At 43.7% G+C, this 18,062-nt stretch overlaps 1 protein-coding gene across 1 annotated transcript in view; it reads left to right on the top strand.

The window, feature by feature from the left end:
* PDCD10 (programmed cell death 10) overlaps positions 1-16,174 on the top strand; it is a 31,910-nt gene extending 15,736 nt beyond the window's left edge. Inside the window, exons 2-8 of the mRNA XM_015429454.1 lie at positions 1,169-1,381; positions 2,382-2,435; positions 6,309-6,426; positions 7,089-7,215; positions 10,327-10,405; positions 10,927-11,009; positions 15,816-16,174. Coding sequence (XP_015284940.1) covers positions 1,286-1,381; positions 2,382-2,435; positions 6,309-6,426; positions 7,089-7,215; positions 10,327-10,405; positions 10,927-11,009; positions 15,816-15,897 — 639 coding nt within the window. The 5' untranslated portion in view covers positions 1,169-1,285 and the 3' untranslated portion in view covers positions 15,898-16,174. The remainder of the gene's footprint in view (positions 1-1,168; positions 1,382-2,381; positions 2,436-6,308; positions 6,427-7,088; positions 7,216-10,326; positions 10,406-10,926; positions 11,010-15,815) is intronic.
* The last annotated feature ends 1,888 nt before the right edge of the window (positions 16,175-18,062 follow it).

Genomic DNA, 18,062 nt, shown 5'->3' with positions numbered 1-18,062 from the left:
GCATCCAGCCAGACTACAGGTAAAACTAACCTTGACAGACTGATGGCCAGGCTCTGAGTAAGGCAAATTACATGTGTTCAGTGTGGTTTGCCATGCAGTGTGTTGCGAAAGCAAGAAGGGAGGTGGGAGGCATTGCGTTTGGCTTTGACTCCTGTGGTAGCCATTTTGGGGTGGTGCTCACCACCCGATCTCAAAATTCCAAGGGTGCTTGCAGCTCAAAAAGGTTGGGGACCCCTGCTCCTGAACAATCCGCTTTATGTTTGGGTAAGGCCTTTTTCGTGCCCTGACCCACCAGATGAGGATCTGTGAGCTGCCATTTTGGGTTAATGGGAAGACACATACCCTGTCTTCTAAATTGCTGTCTCTTCTGCAGGTTTCTGAGAGGGCTGAAAAAAATATTTGAAATGTGTTAGGAACCAGCGTGTGAATTTAAAATACAGATTCCACCTGGGACCAAAAATAGTGAATGGCAGTTTCTCCAGTTTCTCATATGCTGTATAAAAACAGGTTGCTGATATGCTTCGTGCCACTACTAGAAATTCTAGTCACTTTTAAATATTTTTTAAGCTTAATGGGTTGGGCAGGGTGGAGAACCTCTCAAGTCAGATTCAGTTACTTGAGCTGTGTGTGCTGTTGATCTAACATTTGCTGGCACACCCTGTATGGAAACGGAACATTAGACCACTGTTGATTTTAAAACAACTTTGGGTACAGAAGCTTGAATAGTTCTGTGTTTTATAAACTTACCGCAATTCCAGTTTTGTCAAAGAATTCTGCTGTATAGAATCAAATAGCAAAATCTACATACTTTCAGCTAGCATGTTTGTTAGTTGCCATTTGAACATTCCACGAGAGTAGCTGTAGATGGATGACGAAGTTAACTACCATTGGTGAATAATTCCTGTGCTAAGTGTAAAAATAGTTTTGACCTTTAGCATTTTGACGACACCATTTCTCACGTTCCATAGCTCTTTACACAAAAAAAAAATGGATAAGAACCTGTGATAAATTTTCGACGACTGCCTTAATTACATACGAATTATCAGACAGCAGATCTTATTAGAGGGGAAACTGAGTGGAGGCAGCTATGGATTTAATGCCTTAAAATCTTGGTAGTGCTTCTTGAAACAGGGACTGGCTGTAATGGAGTCTCTTTTTCACCTTTCAGGTTTATATATTTTTAAGTGCTCTGAACTCTGAGGCACAAAAGGAAGGAAAAGAAGCCCTTTGGTGAATGAGGAGTCTTTTGCTTCGATAGCCTTTTCCCTTGAGAGTGGCTCTGTGAATGAGGATGACAATGGAAGAGATGAAGAATGAAGCAGAGACCACTTCTATGGTTTCCATGCCCCTCTATGCCATTATGTATCCTGTCTTTAATGAGGTAACGTGCCTTCCTAGTTTATTTCTCTGCATTATAGTGTTGGGAAACATGAGGTTGCCTTCAAAATGTCAAATAATACCCCAGCATGCATTATTTATGCTGAAGTTTTCTTTCTCGGCCTTCAAGCAGCCCTAATGAGTTCTATCTCTTAAGCTTTTTCCCTCCCTGTAAGTAACATCTAAAACCTTTAGCTATTTGTTTGCCCCAATTTCTTCCTTAATTCCGACTCTGTTTTCAGAAAATACAGGCTTGCAGATGCTTCCAGCATTCAGCAAGTTTTTGAAATGCAAACTTGTTAGGTTTTAATTAGTGTCCCAGTTTAGGGCGGCCACAGAATAAGAAGGGAGAGTTAGTTCCTCCTGTTGTGCATCTGTGGTCACTCTGGGCTGACAGCAGTGACCTCTACTGAATGTTGTGAAATCCAGAAACTAAGGGCAATATAGGAAACTAGGACTTGGATTTGATTAATGTCAGTACGGAGGGGAACAGCTTGTCATTGGTAATCTTCCCAGAAAGCCATATATATATATGCACACATACACACCAAATGGTAAATTAACATATGTAAGTGTGAAAAAGTTCCTTTGCATGTATAACCATCTTGATAATCTGACAGTCTGTTCAGAAATGCAAAATGTAGGACTGTATTCCAGTAGCCATTATTTTCTCTATCCTTTTCCACTCCTTTGTCCCTTCTATCTGACTCGTCGCAGTATCACTTTGTCACACTTGTGTGGGATGAAGCGTCCACTGTTGTGAAGGCCGTTCTTTGTTATCACTTAATATGTTAAATTCCAGCAGAATGTGGTGGTCAATAAATTTAAGGTCTTGGGATAGTTCACGGAGCCATTTTAGCATGTGGAAAATTCACTGCATGATTGTTGTTTTTTTCTTGAAAGTAGTCATGAATTGGCCCTGCATGAGATTTTTTTTTTGTCACAGAACAAAAACAGTGATTGCATCCTTTGTTTTAATGTAACTGGGTTTTTTTAAATTGCAGCTAGAACGCGTAAATTTATCTGCAGCTCAGACGTTGAGAGCAGCGTTTATTAAGGTAAGAATAATTGAAACTGTCTCTCTACGTGATGCTCACACAACACTGAAATGTAAAAAATAGATTAAACGATGCGGTGGATTCGGCTCCTGCTCTTCTGTTCTGAATCCATCGCCTCTTCTTTTTCTCCTTCCCTCCTCCCTTGAGACCCTAAATAAAATTCCTGCTCTAATTAGCAAGCAGTTTATTGAGACTGAAAGCCATCTATCTACCATGGGGCCATAGCTCAGTGGTAGAGCTCATGCTTTGCAAGCATAAGGTCCCCGGCGAAATCCCTGACTATTAAAACAATATTGAGTAAGATGACTGAAGAAGACTTTTTCTGAGATCTTGGAGAGCCTCTGCCAGTCCGAGTGGATGATGTTGAACTTGGTGGTATACTGAAGTATAAGGCAGCTTCACATATGAAATGCCAGTTGAGCACACAAACTATACTACATATGTTCTTGTGTGCATACAGAAGTCCGTCCAGTATGGTGCAGTGATGAGGTATCCCAACCTTGCTGCCCATGTGCTTTACTCCTTCCATTGTCTGCTCCTTATTTCTTTCCTCAGCCAGCCCAGAAATGCAGAGCCAGCTTATGAAGTGGTGGTGCGGACATGAAAAGTTAACTCCATTGTTTGTGTGTATGTGTAGCCTGAAGAGGCAGGTGGAATAGTCCACAAGTCCCCATTCTCCAAGATTAACCCATGAAGCTGCCTTGTACTGAATCAGACCATCAGTCTTATCAAAGTCAGTATTGTCTACTCGGACTGGCAGCAGCTCTCCAGGGTCTCAGCTGAAGGTCTTTCACATCACTTGATGCCTGATCATTTGAACTGGAGGTGCAGAGGTTAAAACTGGGGCCTTCTGCAATCAAGTTTGGTGTAGTGGTTAAGTGCGTGTTTAATCCCAACCATATTTTCCATTCTGCCTGTGCAGGGGGATGGGATTTTCACTGATTCCCTCCTCCTCGATCCTCCAGTTTGCCCCCTATGCTGTTCCCAGAGATCTATCAGCTCTCAAGGGTGTGATTTCAGAGGACACAGGAAGCTGCAGTGTGAACCTTTGCCTCCATGAGTGCTGCTCCACTTGTTTAGGGTCCACCCTAATATTACACATTTCAGAAGTTCACAGTACCCGTTTCCTTATTTATCTTTTGCTTCTTAGCTGTAGCCCTCACAGCTATGTATTGCACAATGCGTGTACTTAGCATAAATCTGGTGCACATTTTGTCAGCTAGTGGAGGTAGTCTTTCTTTTGCTTATGGATAAAAAGTTGCTACATTTATGGCATTACATGGAAAAGAGTGTACATCTAGATGTTCTGGTTGTGTTATTTTTTTTTTTGAACATTGGAGAGGATAACTTGGTAGACTTGATATCCTACATTCTGTCACCTTGACAATTAGAATTACTGGAGCATGAATTTGCCATCATAGGCAGGTTTCAGCCAAGTTTTTGTCCCCCTGTTGGTAGCTATGCAGTGGTTTCAAGAAGGCTTTGGCTTCCAGGGTCAAATTACTGCCTTATTTGGCAATTACAGGTTTGGTTTTAAAAATACTGGCTAGGTACCATACATCTGAAAGGATGACAATAAATGGGAGAGAAAGGACTTGGATGAGTTAGAAGGGTGAAAAAGAATGACTTCAAGTGAAAGGTATGAGGAACTCTTGAATAAATGTCTTCATCTGGAGACAGGGAGAAGAAATGTTGAGGGTTGGCAGTTGGCTTGTTGTGTAGTACAAATAGACCCATGTCATTGGTGGTTCACAGTTTTACTTACTTGGGGTCCAGTCACATGAGGCGGCCTCCAGCTAGTGTTTACTCCCACTGTGCCATCATCAGAATGATTGCAAAATTAAATTTTTGTGGGAAACTTTGTTTTGCTAATGGGAGGTAGCAGAGCTCTACCTGTCAGTGTTCATGGATATTGCCATTTGCAGTGATCCAGGGAATGGATCTCCAGTGAATGGGAAGGGACTACTGTATTAGAGAGTGCCATTGAAAAGGGGGAAAAAGAAAGTCAAGATGGGCTGAACACTTTGGAGCTAGTCCTTTGGACCGAGGCTCATAAAGAGCAATTAAGTTGAGGAACTGGCTGTCTAGAAAAATCTTCTTTTATGTTGCTGGAAAAAGAACAGGCAGGGATTATTCAAGTGTGCTGACCATGGAGGTCTCAAGCAAATTTGTCAGTAAGGGGTGCTAATAAGGCTCATGGAAGATGTCATTTCTGAGCTGGCAGAGTCCCTCGTAGAGAGAGGCCTCTCTTGGGTCACTTTCCCTCCTCCTGAATCAGGGATAAGAGGCAACTTCTTGAGCCTGGAGGGATGGTCCTTCCGTGGCTAAGCTTCTGGAGTTGCATCATTGGCTTTTCTTGGTGCAGGATATTCTGCCTAATGCTGGATTTTGGTGTCATTCACTGTCGAAGACCTTCAAACTCTAATTCTGTGATGAGAAACAAGTATGTGGCATGAAGAGGACAACTTCCCAATTTTGTATGGATAAAAATTAAATAGGGACATGTGCAGAGTATTCCTGTATAAAATAGCATGAATCTTAATCCTTCCTCTGAAGTATAGCCTTTACTAATGTAGTTGGCTTTTAGTGCTTCCTGTTATGTTGGTACTTCATGTGTTTTAGCTTTTGGGAGAAAGAAATCAATACTATAAAAGCACTTGAAGAATGTGCAAGATGTAAGAGTGAAATGGGAAGTAGGAAAATTGAGGTTTTGCAGCTCCCTTTGACACTTTTGTGGAGTATATTATCTTTTCTTGAAAGATGAATGTTTTGCTAGCTGTAGGAAAAGCAATTCTCATGTATCTTGAAAACTATGATGACAAGCTGAGCATCCTTAATCCTGTGTAGCTTGTAAGGTTATAGGTATTTAATATGGTTGCAGTCACACTGGAGGCTTGGCATGATCTGGCTGCGCCTCTGTTTGCGTCGGTTTAAATAGTTGCAGGAGGTTTTGTGTATTCGAAGCTCCATCTCCTTTTTGACAGCTTCACAATCTCTCTGCCAAGTACTACAGCTCCTCTCAGCCTCCTTCCCTTGGCCGGGGAGGGGGGGAGTGCAGATTTACATGAGAGTTGTCCCATTGACTTCAGTGCATTTACCCTTGTGTCAATCATGGGATGCTCTCAGACTCTGATGCAGAAACAGGAGAGAGGGGTTTTTGCGGGGGGGGGGGATTTGTTGCTCAAAAACAACTCCCCCAGGGACTCCCGATCCAGAATGACTACTTGGCCCAGGTGATTGACAATGCCAGAGGTGATTATGCACTTATGTGAACATGGCTACCTGACCCCCCCCCCCAAAAAAAGGAGGCAAAAATGGAAAGGAAGGTTCAGACTTCCCAAATGGCTTGACTTCACAAGAGGGGAGTTCAAACAGCCGGAAATGCAGAGTGGAAGCACTGGCATCCCTGAATACCAGACTTTCCTGATTACTCCACTTCCAAATAGAGGCAAAGTGGGGTGCTGACAACTGGACCACGGAAGGCAGATGTTGCTGTCTGATCATGCTCTTTAAATCCACAACAGTTACACAATCTATATCGGTGCGAACTCCTTGTATGACCACAGCCTACAAGTGTATAAATCTGCTCCCTTAATTCCAGTTAACACCAAAAAGGAAAGGCTGTGTCTGGTACACAGTATGACCCAGAAGAAAGTTGTCGATGAAAAATATTGGTGTCTTCCAAGAAAAAAGGTGTTTCCCTTTGGGGGAGAAACGCTATATACAATGGTGTGCTTCTGATGAACCAGTTCTTTTAAGTTGGCTTGTAAAATCATTGTCTTGAAACGACAGCTTTGTTTTTAGGTTGCTTTCATTTGCCTCCAGGGTGTCCGTTTGCACACTAAATAAACCGACTGTTTTTTGGAACTGCAGGCTGAAAAGGAAAATCCGGGCCTCACGCAAGACATCATCATAAAAATATTGGAGAAAAAAAGCGTTGAAGTTAATTTTACTGAGTCTCTTCTGCGCATGGCAGCTGATGATGTAGAAGGTAATTCCTGCATATGGTTATAAATTTGTTGCTTGGTGGCGTTTTGTCCCCAAACCAAGGTGCCAAATCTTTGACCGGAGATACTGAGGCCAGCACTTTGTTTCTACAAACAGAGGTGAATCTTTGATTGCCGAACGCCAATTGTTGTCACCCCCCTCTCCATATATACTTGCTATGTGAAGAATGTTTATATCAAAACTTCCAAGTTTTAAATGTATACAGTCCATCTTGCATGGCAGTTGTGTAATATACTGGTGGCTGGAAGAAAGGTGGAAGATAAGCCTCTTCCCAGTGTGCTAGTGAAAGTCTTTGTTAAAAAAGCAGAGTAAAATTTTCCTTACAGAGTGTCCATAACAGAGGTGGGGCTTGGGCCCAAGACTGATGTCATTTACTGCCTTCACCAGTTCTCAAATATCTCTTACACACCTGTGTAATCTCTTGTGCTATACAAGTTATGTCAAAGGTATTCAGTTGTCAGAATGCAATTTTCAGGCGTCGCTTATTCATGTAGTCCTTTCCTGTGCAAGTTCAGAATCAGTTCATAGCTCAGTTTTTATGTACCACTTACTTAGAGCATGCTTGGAATTGATGGGAGTTTGCCCAATGTTTTTTTAGTGTATTTTGAAATCTTCTTCAAACCAGTGCTTTTATTCCTTCATCAGAATATATGATTGAAAGGCCAGAACCAGAATTCCAGGATCTAAATGAAAAGGCACGAGCACTTAAACAGATCCTCAGTAAGATTCCAGACGAGATCAATGACAGAGTGAGGTTTCTTCAGACAATCAAGTAAGTGCTTCTGCTTAAACCAATTTGCTGATCAAAGTAAATCGTTTGCAGCATCTGCTGTTGGGGATTCTGATCAGCTGGCAGGTCAAATGTTGTCTAATGCTCCTTGAAGTCAAGAATGTCCTTGTGTCACTGAGCGCCCAATTTTTCCCCCCTCCTAGGGTAACAGGAGGGTAAGAATGAAAACCCCTCGCTCCCCAATCTTGCAGGAATCATGGATTCACACACCATTTAGGAGCAGAAGGCCCCTGTTCTGTAACTTTCTGCAAGGAACTCCTCCTGCATGTTCTGTTCCCAGTTAAGCCACATAATTGACGGCTTGTTTAATCCCATGTGGTGTAGAAGACTCTAAGATGGAGAGCCAAATTTGATTCCCCACTCCTCCACATGAAGCCTGCTGGGTGACCTCTCAGAAATCTATCAGCCTCACCTGCCTCACAAGGTGCCTGTTATGGGGAAAGGAAGCAAAGGCAATTGTCAGCCCCTGGGAGACTCCGTAGGGTAGAGAAAAGTGGGGTATAAAAGCCTACTCTTTTTTTGCTCTTCTGATTTCAGGCCCCTCTTAACAAGAACATGGATTTCTAGAGGTAACATGAAGCAAATATGCACAGCTATGAAACCTAGCATTGACAGATAGCACAAATTTACATGGAGGTAGTTGCTGTACTTGTAAAGTACTGCACATACATATACACATTGCCTCCCCTATAGCTTCACTCTAATAAGAGGACTGTAAAGGTGGGTTTTATCGTTTTGCGAGGTATGTTTGGCAAGACTGTTTGTGGTGGCTTCCTAGATGCTGTGCTGTACAGAGCTTCTGCCCTTTTGGTCTAATGAGCTTATACTTTAAATAGTCAACCAATATTTGACCATTGAACTGAACATGATTGGGTAGTTGATCTTCTCATGGGCCAAATGGCAGCCTTGATGGTGGCACAAAGTTTCAGGGCTTGAGAGAACCTCAGCTGCATGTACAGTTCTGTTGTAAATGATCCGTAACACAATATGACTAGTGAGTGTCCTGGGAAAATTCCAAGCAGGTGTTCAAATAGGCACCTGCTGCAAAATACTGTGTTACCCCCTAATGTGCGATTAGCACATGGTGAGATGCATAAAACCGTTCCAGATTGTCAGGATCTTGGATCCTTCTGTTCCGGATAAGGGAATAATAAAGAATTCAGTTAAGAAATAATGTCTTGGGTACTGTAAGAGGTCTTGATCTTAGGAGCTCAAATTTTACAACCTCTGTGTAACTCTCCTAGATCATGACAATGTCCACAACGCCAAATGACTAATTATACTCATCGGTAGTAACTATGTGCACAGAGTTGTTAATGGCACAGCTTGCTTTTGGCTGCGCCTCAGAAAGCCCTGGTGGCAGGTGAAGTGCCTGTCGGTCTGCATTCATACCTTCGTTGGAGCTTTGTCATTGCCTAAGAGTGTCTCCTGTGATGTCTAGACATGCAATTCTTCAGCCTCTGATTTATGACCTCTGACTTAAAAAACACTTTGAGATATTGGTTGTTGTAGCACCCTGTTGCTGAGGCTTCAGCATTGCCAACTATGGAATTAGTTTTTTATGCCTCTCTGTATTTGTAGGAAAATCTCACAGCACAGTACAGAGCTGTACACCTATTGCAGTCAGTGGTTTAAGTGTGTGTAATTCTGTACTGGGATTGCAGCCAGTCTTTTTCAGGTTCAGATTAATACTGAAGGCTGCCTTGAAAATAAGCCTCCAAACAGTTAGGGTGTGCCTACTCATTTAAGAACAGTATATCTGTGTTGCATATAAACTGCTGCCGTGGACACACTACGCAGTGTCAGCTTCTAGAAGCACTTGAGAGCTCTTCTTGTGCCGAACCCAGAGATGCTCAGAGCTGATATTTATAACTTTTCAGCGTAGGCAGCATTCCATTGTTCTCAGTATAACTCGACCAGAGCTCGCTTTGTGCTGTGCACTCAGAATGGCTTGGAGAGAACTATCCCTTGAACATTTCTTTGTCACTGTAATTGAAAGCTTGATTGGGGTCCCTTGTGATGGTTAAATCTGGAAGTTTAGGGCAAGGCACGAGTCAGTTTCTATTTTAAAGCTTCCAGAGTTTTGTCAATACAAGCTGATCAACCAAATTGCAATCTTGATATATTTTTTGTGTGTGATGTTGGGTTCATTGTGGTAATGAACGCAGCTTCTTAATTGACCCCATCTGGACATGGAACATGAATTACAATGAAATTAAAGTAGGCCTCTTGTCCTTACTTGTTTGGAAAGCTGAAAACGTGAATACGCTCAGTCACTCCGGGATTCTTGGAATAGGCCAATTTTATGTAGAGACACTTGCTTGGATCTTTCCTTCCTTATAATTTTTATCTTGAAAAGGATTCTTGGCAGGGCTTTTTTGGTTTAATTGTAATTGTGGGAAACATCAGAGTTGCATGCAAAGAATGTGGCCTTCACTAACTTCTTTCCCTTTTGACCTCTTGGCCCACTAAAAGAGTTGTTTCGTCTTGTTATAAAGTGACCTTAAATCCCTCCAAGTTACAAACTAGGCGAGATTGTATCCATTGCTCCTGAGAGGGAACTGCTGACATCAGATTGCCTCTGAGGATACTTGCTGTGACAGTTTTCTTCCAGGTGGTTTACTTTTATTTAAATGTCTAGAGACTGCAGTTAGGACAAGAGAGATCAAGAGATCAGTGCTTACAAAACAGTTCAAGGCGAATCAAGGGTCATTTTTTCCCTTACAGTGAAATACCATTTGTGTGTCTCTCTGTAATTTTCACGGTTGCTCTGAGGGAAGAATTTGATTGTAAAAGTAGGCGAGAGATCCTGCGGTTTAATGGTGCTGCATGGCATAGATTTCCATATTGGGCAGGTGCCGGCTCTCTGCATACGAAGACTGCATTAAACCTAATTTGGACTCTGAAGTGCCACATAATCTAATTAGTTCTCAATGTTCAGCCTTGCTGTGCTGTATCTAAAACTCATTCTGTAAAATCAGCCAATCCTTTAGAAAAATACATGTCAGACATAATTTTGGAAGTGATTAAAATTCTGCATTGAGTGAGTCTCGTTTTAAAAGATGTTGCAATTATCTTTTCATTGCCAAACAGGGACATTGCCAGTGCAATAAAGGAACTTCTTGACACAGTAAATAACGTCTTCAAGAAATATCAATACCAGAACCGGAGGGTATGTGAATTGCACTCTTACCTACAGGGCTGTCTTGTCAGAAATATAAACATATTAACTATAAATATTAAAGTTTCCGCAGTCTTTATGCTTAGATGGTGGGAGCGGTATATCATTTCAACACTAATAACTTGCAGCTGAGACAAATTTTTCAGATGAAGAAGCAAATAGAATGAAAATCAATCTTCTGTCACGAAGCCGATAGTTTTTATGACTTTGTTTAAAATATTGTGGATTTTCTAATTTGCAATGGCCACATTAAGGCTTAGTAGAATGTTAAAATGATATGTTGATTATGTGAATGTTACACTTTTATATGTGTACGCAAAGTTTGCAGAAGCATCTGTGCAAGGAAATGTAACTCATTTCTTAAAGGGATGAATTCTGCTCCCTTGGAATTTTAGGCCCATTTCCTCGGTTTGTCTCCGTAGCCTTTTGTGTGTAGTCACTAAAACAGGATGTTCTGGGCAGGCATAGTGTGAGATTTTGATTGAGTGACTCTTCACACATGCATCTTTCAGGCACTTGAGCACCAAAAGAAAGAATTTGTAAAATACTCCAAAAGTTTCAGCGACACTTTGAAAACCTATTTTAAAGATGGAAAGTAAGTATTTTTTAAAAAGAAATGAAATTGGTTTGGCTTTGATTCTTTTCTTTTATTTCCCTTTCTGCTTCCTGCCAGCCAAGTGTATCCTTAGCACTGGTTATTGTTCATTAGCTATCAGTTAGGGCAGCCGGGGGGGGGGAGGGGGGATTGTGTCATCCTGCTTGTAAAGTGGTTGCTTTTGTTTTGGCTCTCCCAGTAACCATGCTTATTTCCCCCTAAATCCCCAAGGAATCCAGAGTCTTCTTTCTGTGTGTCGCATACAGTTGGTCCCAGTCCATCAAAGCAGCCAACTTTGTGGCTGGCTCTGCCCCCTTCCCTGGCAGCCATTTCATGGTTGCCTCTCTTACCTGGTTTCACAGTCTGAAAGTGCCCACAGGCTCAACGAGGTTGGCATTTGTTGCCATGCGTGGTCAAGTAAGTGACAGTCTGACTGGCTATTAGCTGTGATAGCTAAATGGAATCTCCCATGTATAGAGGCAGTGTGCTTCTTTATACCAGATCTAACTAGTAGAAAAGCAATCACTGCCCAATTGTGCTTGTTGAGTACCTAGAAGCATCAGACTGGCTATTGCTGAAAGGAATGTTAGTGCACTTCATCTGATTCCGCAAGGAAGCACTTACAGCCAGGTTAAAGCATTTTTTAACATGCCCTCTTTGCTTTCTATCTTGCACATACACGATGATGAATGATATGCTTGTAAGCAGTGTTCCCTCTAAGCTGAGTTATTGTGAGCTAGTTCGCAGCTTTTTAGCCGCTGGCTCACACATTTTTGTCTTAGCTCAGGAAGGAGGGCTCCAGAGCAAACTAATTGATGCAGTAGCTAAATTGCTTGCTCACAACTTTAATGCCAGTAGCTCAAAAAGTAGAAGTTTTGCTCACAAGACTCCACAGCTTAGAGGGAGCATTGCTTGTATGTGGAATGATTCCCCATGTTGCTGGGGTGTGTGTGAATTAAATGCACAGGTGCAGAGAGTTGTGCAGGACTTTCCCACCTGATCAGTGGTCCAGGTAGCACTTGGCCTCCACCCATTTGGCTGCTGAATACCACACGTGTCCTCCAGCATCATGGGATCAGCCAGTCAGGCCCATACCACTGTGTGAGTATGAGAAAGGGGTCCACAAGCAATGACTTGCCTTTGTGCAGCTGTCATGTAGAAGTAGGCTCATTGCAACTTTCCCAAAGGCAGCAGTAGCAGAAGCCACTGAGCAGCAGTTTTAGCGCTGAGAAGTGAAGAGGAAGTAATCCCATTTGTTCCTTGACCTGGTTCATGGTCCTTAAAGCTAACCCAGCCGTGCTAATACACAAACCTTTCTAGTGTTCCACAATGAGTAGTTTATTTAAAGTTTATGTTAAGACATTCTTATTAAGCCCTGAGTAGCCCAGGACTTGAGCAGTCAACAGAAACAAAATTAACATATGCTCTGACCAAGGATAATCGCAAACCAAAAGGGGTGCACGAGGTTAGCAGACTGGATGAAATGCTGATAGCAAACTAGATGCTCGGTCCTGCTACTTCCAGTGGCGGACATGGAGGGTGGGAAAGCTCAAGGCAGCAGTTTGCAGATTTGTATTTGTCCTATATTTGCTGTTTTGATTCCAGCAGTCTTCAAAACACACAAGCTAAATTTCATGCCCGCCGTTCCAGTTACAGGCCATTTGTACACAAATTTTAAGTGTGTTTATATACACTCAGCGGTTTAATCATATCTCTGTTTTAATATCTGCTTCTGGTGTGAGGTAGGCTTAGAGAGTCTACCAAGTAAATTAAAGCAATCCTAATGTACCTGGCACAAGCAGAACAGCTGCATAACTGGCTCTGTACACTTCAAGGAGCTTTGGGCTCTTGTTCCTTACACAGGACCCTGCCATATCATGGTACATCAATCTTGAACCTCGGGGTCATTTCAAAAGTGTGTGTGGGGGGGTGTTGCTGTTGTGGGTCAAAATGTCCAGTAGGCAGCAGCAAGCCCTTGGACCAATATGGCTGTCTGGATCCAAGTTATGTATTGTAGTGTGCGTTACTGCAGCACGCTGTGTGTGGAGGGGTCCTTGCAGACTGCTCTGCTGACTCAGTGGGTACAAACTCAAGCTTCTCGGGCAGCAGAGTGTGCTTGTAGATTCCACCTGTACTGTGTTGGATTAGCCCAGGCCAAATGCTAGGTGCTGTGCAGCCCATCATGGCCTGGGGCCTGCATGCTTAACAAACAGCCTCTCCTTATATTCTGCCTTGCTTTGTATCCCCCCCCCCCCCCATTTGCAAGAGGTGAGAAATGGAGCTCTTGCTGCGATGGTTCTCGGACTCTGGAGTCACATGACTTTTAAGATATGTGGAGAAGCCCCTGCCTGCCTGTCTTCTCTGAGGGCCTCCCAACCTTTTGTTTTGCCAGGAATTCGACTGACTTCTTTTTGGTCTGGTTCATAATTATTTGCTGTTTGGGTGTTTGATTATCTGATCGTGGTGCTTTAAATGGCATATGGCGCTCTAACCTGGATACCCCAGGCGAGCCAAATCTCGGAAGCTAAGTAGGGTTGCTTCTGGCAAGAAGAAGAAGAGATTGGATTTATACCCCGCCCTTCACTACCCAAAGGTGTCTCAGAGCGGCTTACAAACTCCTTTCCTTCCCCCCCCCCACAACAGACACCCTGTGAGGTGGGTGGGGCTGAGAGCTCTGACACAAACTGCTCTTTCAGGAACAGCTGTGCCAGAGCTTGTGACTGACCCAAGGTCACACCAGCAGGTGCAAGTGGAGGAGTGGGGAATCAAACCCGGTTCTCCCAGATTAGAGTCCACACACTTAACCACTGCACCAAACTGGCAAGTCCCTGCATGGATGAGATACCAGCAGTCGGGAGGCGGGGGCAGGTTTTATTCCACCACCTCTCTGAATATCCTCCAGGCCTTCCGTAGGGATCAGTCACCAGAGATTGCCATGATTTCCAGGTGTGTGCGGACACTTACACACACACACACACACATATGCACATATGAAAAATACCCCCCCCCCCAATAAAATAAATTACATATGACATGTAAAAGCCACTTGTTGGTACTCTATGCAAGGAGGTGTTTGATTTTGTTTTTAGGGGGGAGGAGGTGTACATTCCAGTAGTGTCGCACAGTGAGGCCACCTTATCTGCACCTGTCTGTAGGAGGGAAGTGCTCGTTCGTCACACCCTCGTCTTGCAGAGAATCTCATTCTGCATTCCACATGAATGGGAATCTCTTATTTCAGAGGCGCAGGTGTTAAGAGGTCTGCTAATGCATGCTGTGTTTGAACCTTTGTACTGCTGTTTTCACATGTCATCCCTCCAGTTGATTTATAGAGAGAGAAACTAACATTTGGACATTTGGAAAATAAAACAGATTACTGTAGGAATTGGTTAAAATGGTACTGCTGAAAAGAAGAGGCGTAGTAGTCACTTGATAGCACTCCTGTGCTTGAAGTATCAATTCTAAAAGAATAAGCTGTGGGGAAGTTACTGCGGCTAGCCCTTCTTTCAGGTGGGCAACCGTGTCAGTCTGGTAGTGGAAAGTGCCATCAAGTCACAGCTGTTTTACGGGGACCTCCGTAGGGTTTCCAAGGCAGGAGACGTTCAAAGGCCATTGCCTGCCTCTGCGTAGTGACCCTGGACTTCCTTGGAGGTCTCCCGTCCAAATACTAGCCAGGGCTGACCCTGCTTAGCTTCTGAGATCTGATGAGATCGGGCTAGCCTAGGCTATCCAAATCAGTAGTAGTAGAACAAAATTCCAGTAGCACCTTAAAGACCAATAATATTTTCCAGGGTATATGAGATCCAGTTTGGTGTAGTGGTTAAGTGTGCGGACTCTAATCTGGGAGAACCAGGTTTGATTCCCCACTCCTCCACTTGCACCTTGCTGGATGACCTTGAGCAAGCCATAGTTCTGGCACAGCTGTTCTTGAAAAAGGGCAGTTTCTGTCAGAGCTCTCTCAGCCCCACCCACCTCACAGGGTGTCTGTTGTGGGGAGGGGAAGGGAAAGGAGTTTGTAAGCCACTCTGATACACCTTTGGGTAGTGAAGGGCAGGATATAAATCCAATCTCTTCTCCTCTTCTATAACCTGTCATGACTCATAGCTCACTAGGTCTCTTGGTATCTCATACAGAAGGACTCTGATCTTGTTCCCGTGCTAGCACTGTTCTCCTTGCATGCAGGACAGTTGTTAGTTGCAAGCGGAAAGAGGCTGCAGGGCGTTGTCTGGGTTGGATACCAAATGCCACCAGTGTACTGAAACAGGTGGAGTGGGACTTCCTAGCCACCCCCTTCCTTTTGCAGCGCACTGATTCCCCCCCCCAAAAAAAAATCGTCCTAGGTGGTTAATGAATTCTTGAGAACAATGTGGGGAGAAGTGGGGATAGGGAGGGCGCTATCAAGTTGCGGCTGACCTGCGGTAACCCTCATAGGGTTTTCAAGGCAAGAGACTCCAGAGGTGGTTTGCCACTCCCTGCCTCTGTGTTGTGACCCTGGACTTCCTTCGTGCTCTCGCATCCAGGTCCTAACCAGGGCAAATCCTGGTTAACTTCCGAGATCAGGCTAGCCTGGGGCTATCCAGGTCATGGTGTGGGTCTGCCGTAGGAAGGGAGAAGTCTGCAAAAATCGCCCTTCTCATTCCCTTGGGGGGCGTGTGGCATGTTTAAATCCTGTCCTCTGCTTATTGTGGAGTCCAAATGTGTGCCTCTCTCTGTGGGTCTAGATTTATGATGGAATGCACTCAAAAGTCACCTGATGGTTTCATGGTCTCTTGTCTTGCGGCTGAATTATGTTTTGTTTTCTTACAACAGGGCAATAAATGTGTTCATAAGTGCCAACCGACTAATTCATCAAACCAACTTGATACTCCAGACCTTCAAAACTGTGGCCTGAAAAAAACAAAAAACAAAACAAACTGTATATGTCGAGAGCTGTACTTTTCAATGGTGGATAGGATACCTTTATATGTAAACTTTAAAGTTTTGACTGTATAAATTATCAGTCCCAATTGGAGGGACATAATGCAGGATTTTGAATGGGATTTATTGCCATCTTACACCATATTTTTGTAAAAACATTGTAGCTTAATCATAATCTCACGATGAAGATTTTGCATCACTTTTTTGCTATTATCATTCTTTTCAGAATTATAAGCCAAAAGAATTTACGCCTTAATGTGTCATTATGTAACATTCCTTATAAGAATTGTAAATATTTGGTGTTCTGTTTCTGACATTTTAACTTGAAAGCGAAAAACTGCAAGATTATGTATTTAATAATATTGGTGGCAAATATTCAATAAATAGTTTACATCTGTTACATCATCTGTGTGATCTGTTTCCCTTGCAAGCCGTGGGGGAAAGGGCGGGTGTCCCTGTTTCTTCTGCAACCACAAGGGCTTTCAGTCTTTCCTCCTAAGGTCGGTAGTTGCAGAAAGTCAAACTTCTTAAAGCAGGGAGGGTGGATGGGGGGGAATGTTGCTGCCAGTGGTCACATCAGTGCTGAGCTTTTGTTAGCTCTTCCTGTCTCCAGGTTTAAAGTTTGGGTGTGGCCAGGGGCGGGAACCCTTTGGCAGGAGCCGAACCAGCTCTTGGCTCATAGCCTTTTAGCTTGTCCTCTGTGGCTTTGGAAGTTGTCCCATTGGATCCAGGACTGGCCCAAGATACACCTCTGTCTGCTGGGTTCTATCTAGATTATTTTTTACTGTATCAGTTCTCCTGTTTACCTACTTTGGGTCCCTTCAGAGAGGAAGCAGGCAAATATTCTAAGTAAAAGGTTTTTGGGTATATAACACTGGAATGCTGTTCAGTTAGTGCTGGGGGGGGGGGATACAGAAGCTACATTTCCTGCAAAAGGAGCTAAGATTCAGGCTTACAGGATGACCCAAGAGGCACTTCTGTTGGTGGAGACAGAGAAGGGTGCAGCTATTTCTTCTGATTTCCTACTTATGCTTCCCTCCAGTTTGCTCCTTGCAGTATACTTGAGGATCCTGAACCTCACAGGAACAGAATTGGGGGGGAGATGGAGCTCAGTGATCTCTGAGTGGTGGGAAAAGATGCATTCCACTCTATTTGGCTGATCTCTTAGAAACCAAGCTGTTATGGTGGCTGCCATATATGCAGGCAGCGAGCTTGGGTATTGCAAGGATTCCTAGAACATGCGGGATGTGTCTTTGCATAGATTCACATTGCACACCTTTGTAGGAGGTCCAAATAATTCCTCATAGATCAGACTCAAGGGTTGCTATTGGAAACCAGTTATCAACATCCCTGTGGGACCTAACCTGTGGAATTCCAAGGGTGCAGTTCTATCCCCCATGCTTTTCAATCTCTATGTAAAGCCGTTAGGACAAATAATTCACAGTTTTGGGGTTGGTTGCCATCAATGTGGCAGATGACATCTGGCTCTGCATATCGTTATCCAAATCTCTTGGTGAAGCAGTAAAGGTCCTAAATCGCTGCCTGGCTAAGAGCGAACAAATTGAAACTGAACCCTGAAAAGTCAGAGGTAATGCTGGTTGGGAAGGCAGAGCTCATAAGGACATTGTGCTCCCCACTTTTGGTGCCGTTCAGCTGATCCTTGCTGACTTGGGTAAGTCTTGGGTTATACTGGACCCAGCATTATTGCTAGAGAAGCAAGATAGTGCAGATGTTAAAAAAAAGGCTTTCTTCCAGCTCAGCCTAACCGAAACGTTAGCCCCTGAACCTTGAAAAGGCTGAGCTGGTCTCCTGGATCCACACCACAGTAACAGTACTGTAATGCCGTGTACATTGGGCTCCCCTCCAAATCAATCCGGAAACTCCAGTTGGTGCAGAATGCTGAGGCTCAGCTATTACCAGGAGCCAGACAGAGCATGCATGTTATTCCTATTCTACAGCTACTCCACTGGCTGCAGTTCAGTTACCGGGCTCAGTTTAAGGGATTGGCCATCATGGCCTTGGACCCTCATATCTGTGAGATTGCCTCTCCCCCCCCCCCATCCACCACCACAACAGCTTCGCTCATCTGAGCCAGGTCTGCAGGTGCCAATGAGCAAATGGGAAAAATCGACAAGTCCA

This window comes from Gekko japonicus, unplaced genomic scaffold (genome assembly GCF_001447785.1).
Source record: "Gekko japonicus isolate JY-2015 unplaced genomic scaffold, Gekko_japonicus_V1.1 scaffold193, whole genome shotgun sequence".
Taxonomy (NCBI): Eukaryota; Metazoa; Chordata; class Lepidosauria; order Squamata; family Gekkonidae; genus Gekko; species Gekko japonicus.
The sequence above is the reverse complement of the archived record's forward strand: the minus strand, read 5'-3'. Positions and strand labels throughout refer to the sequence as shown.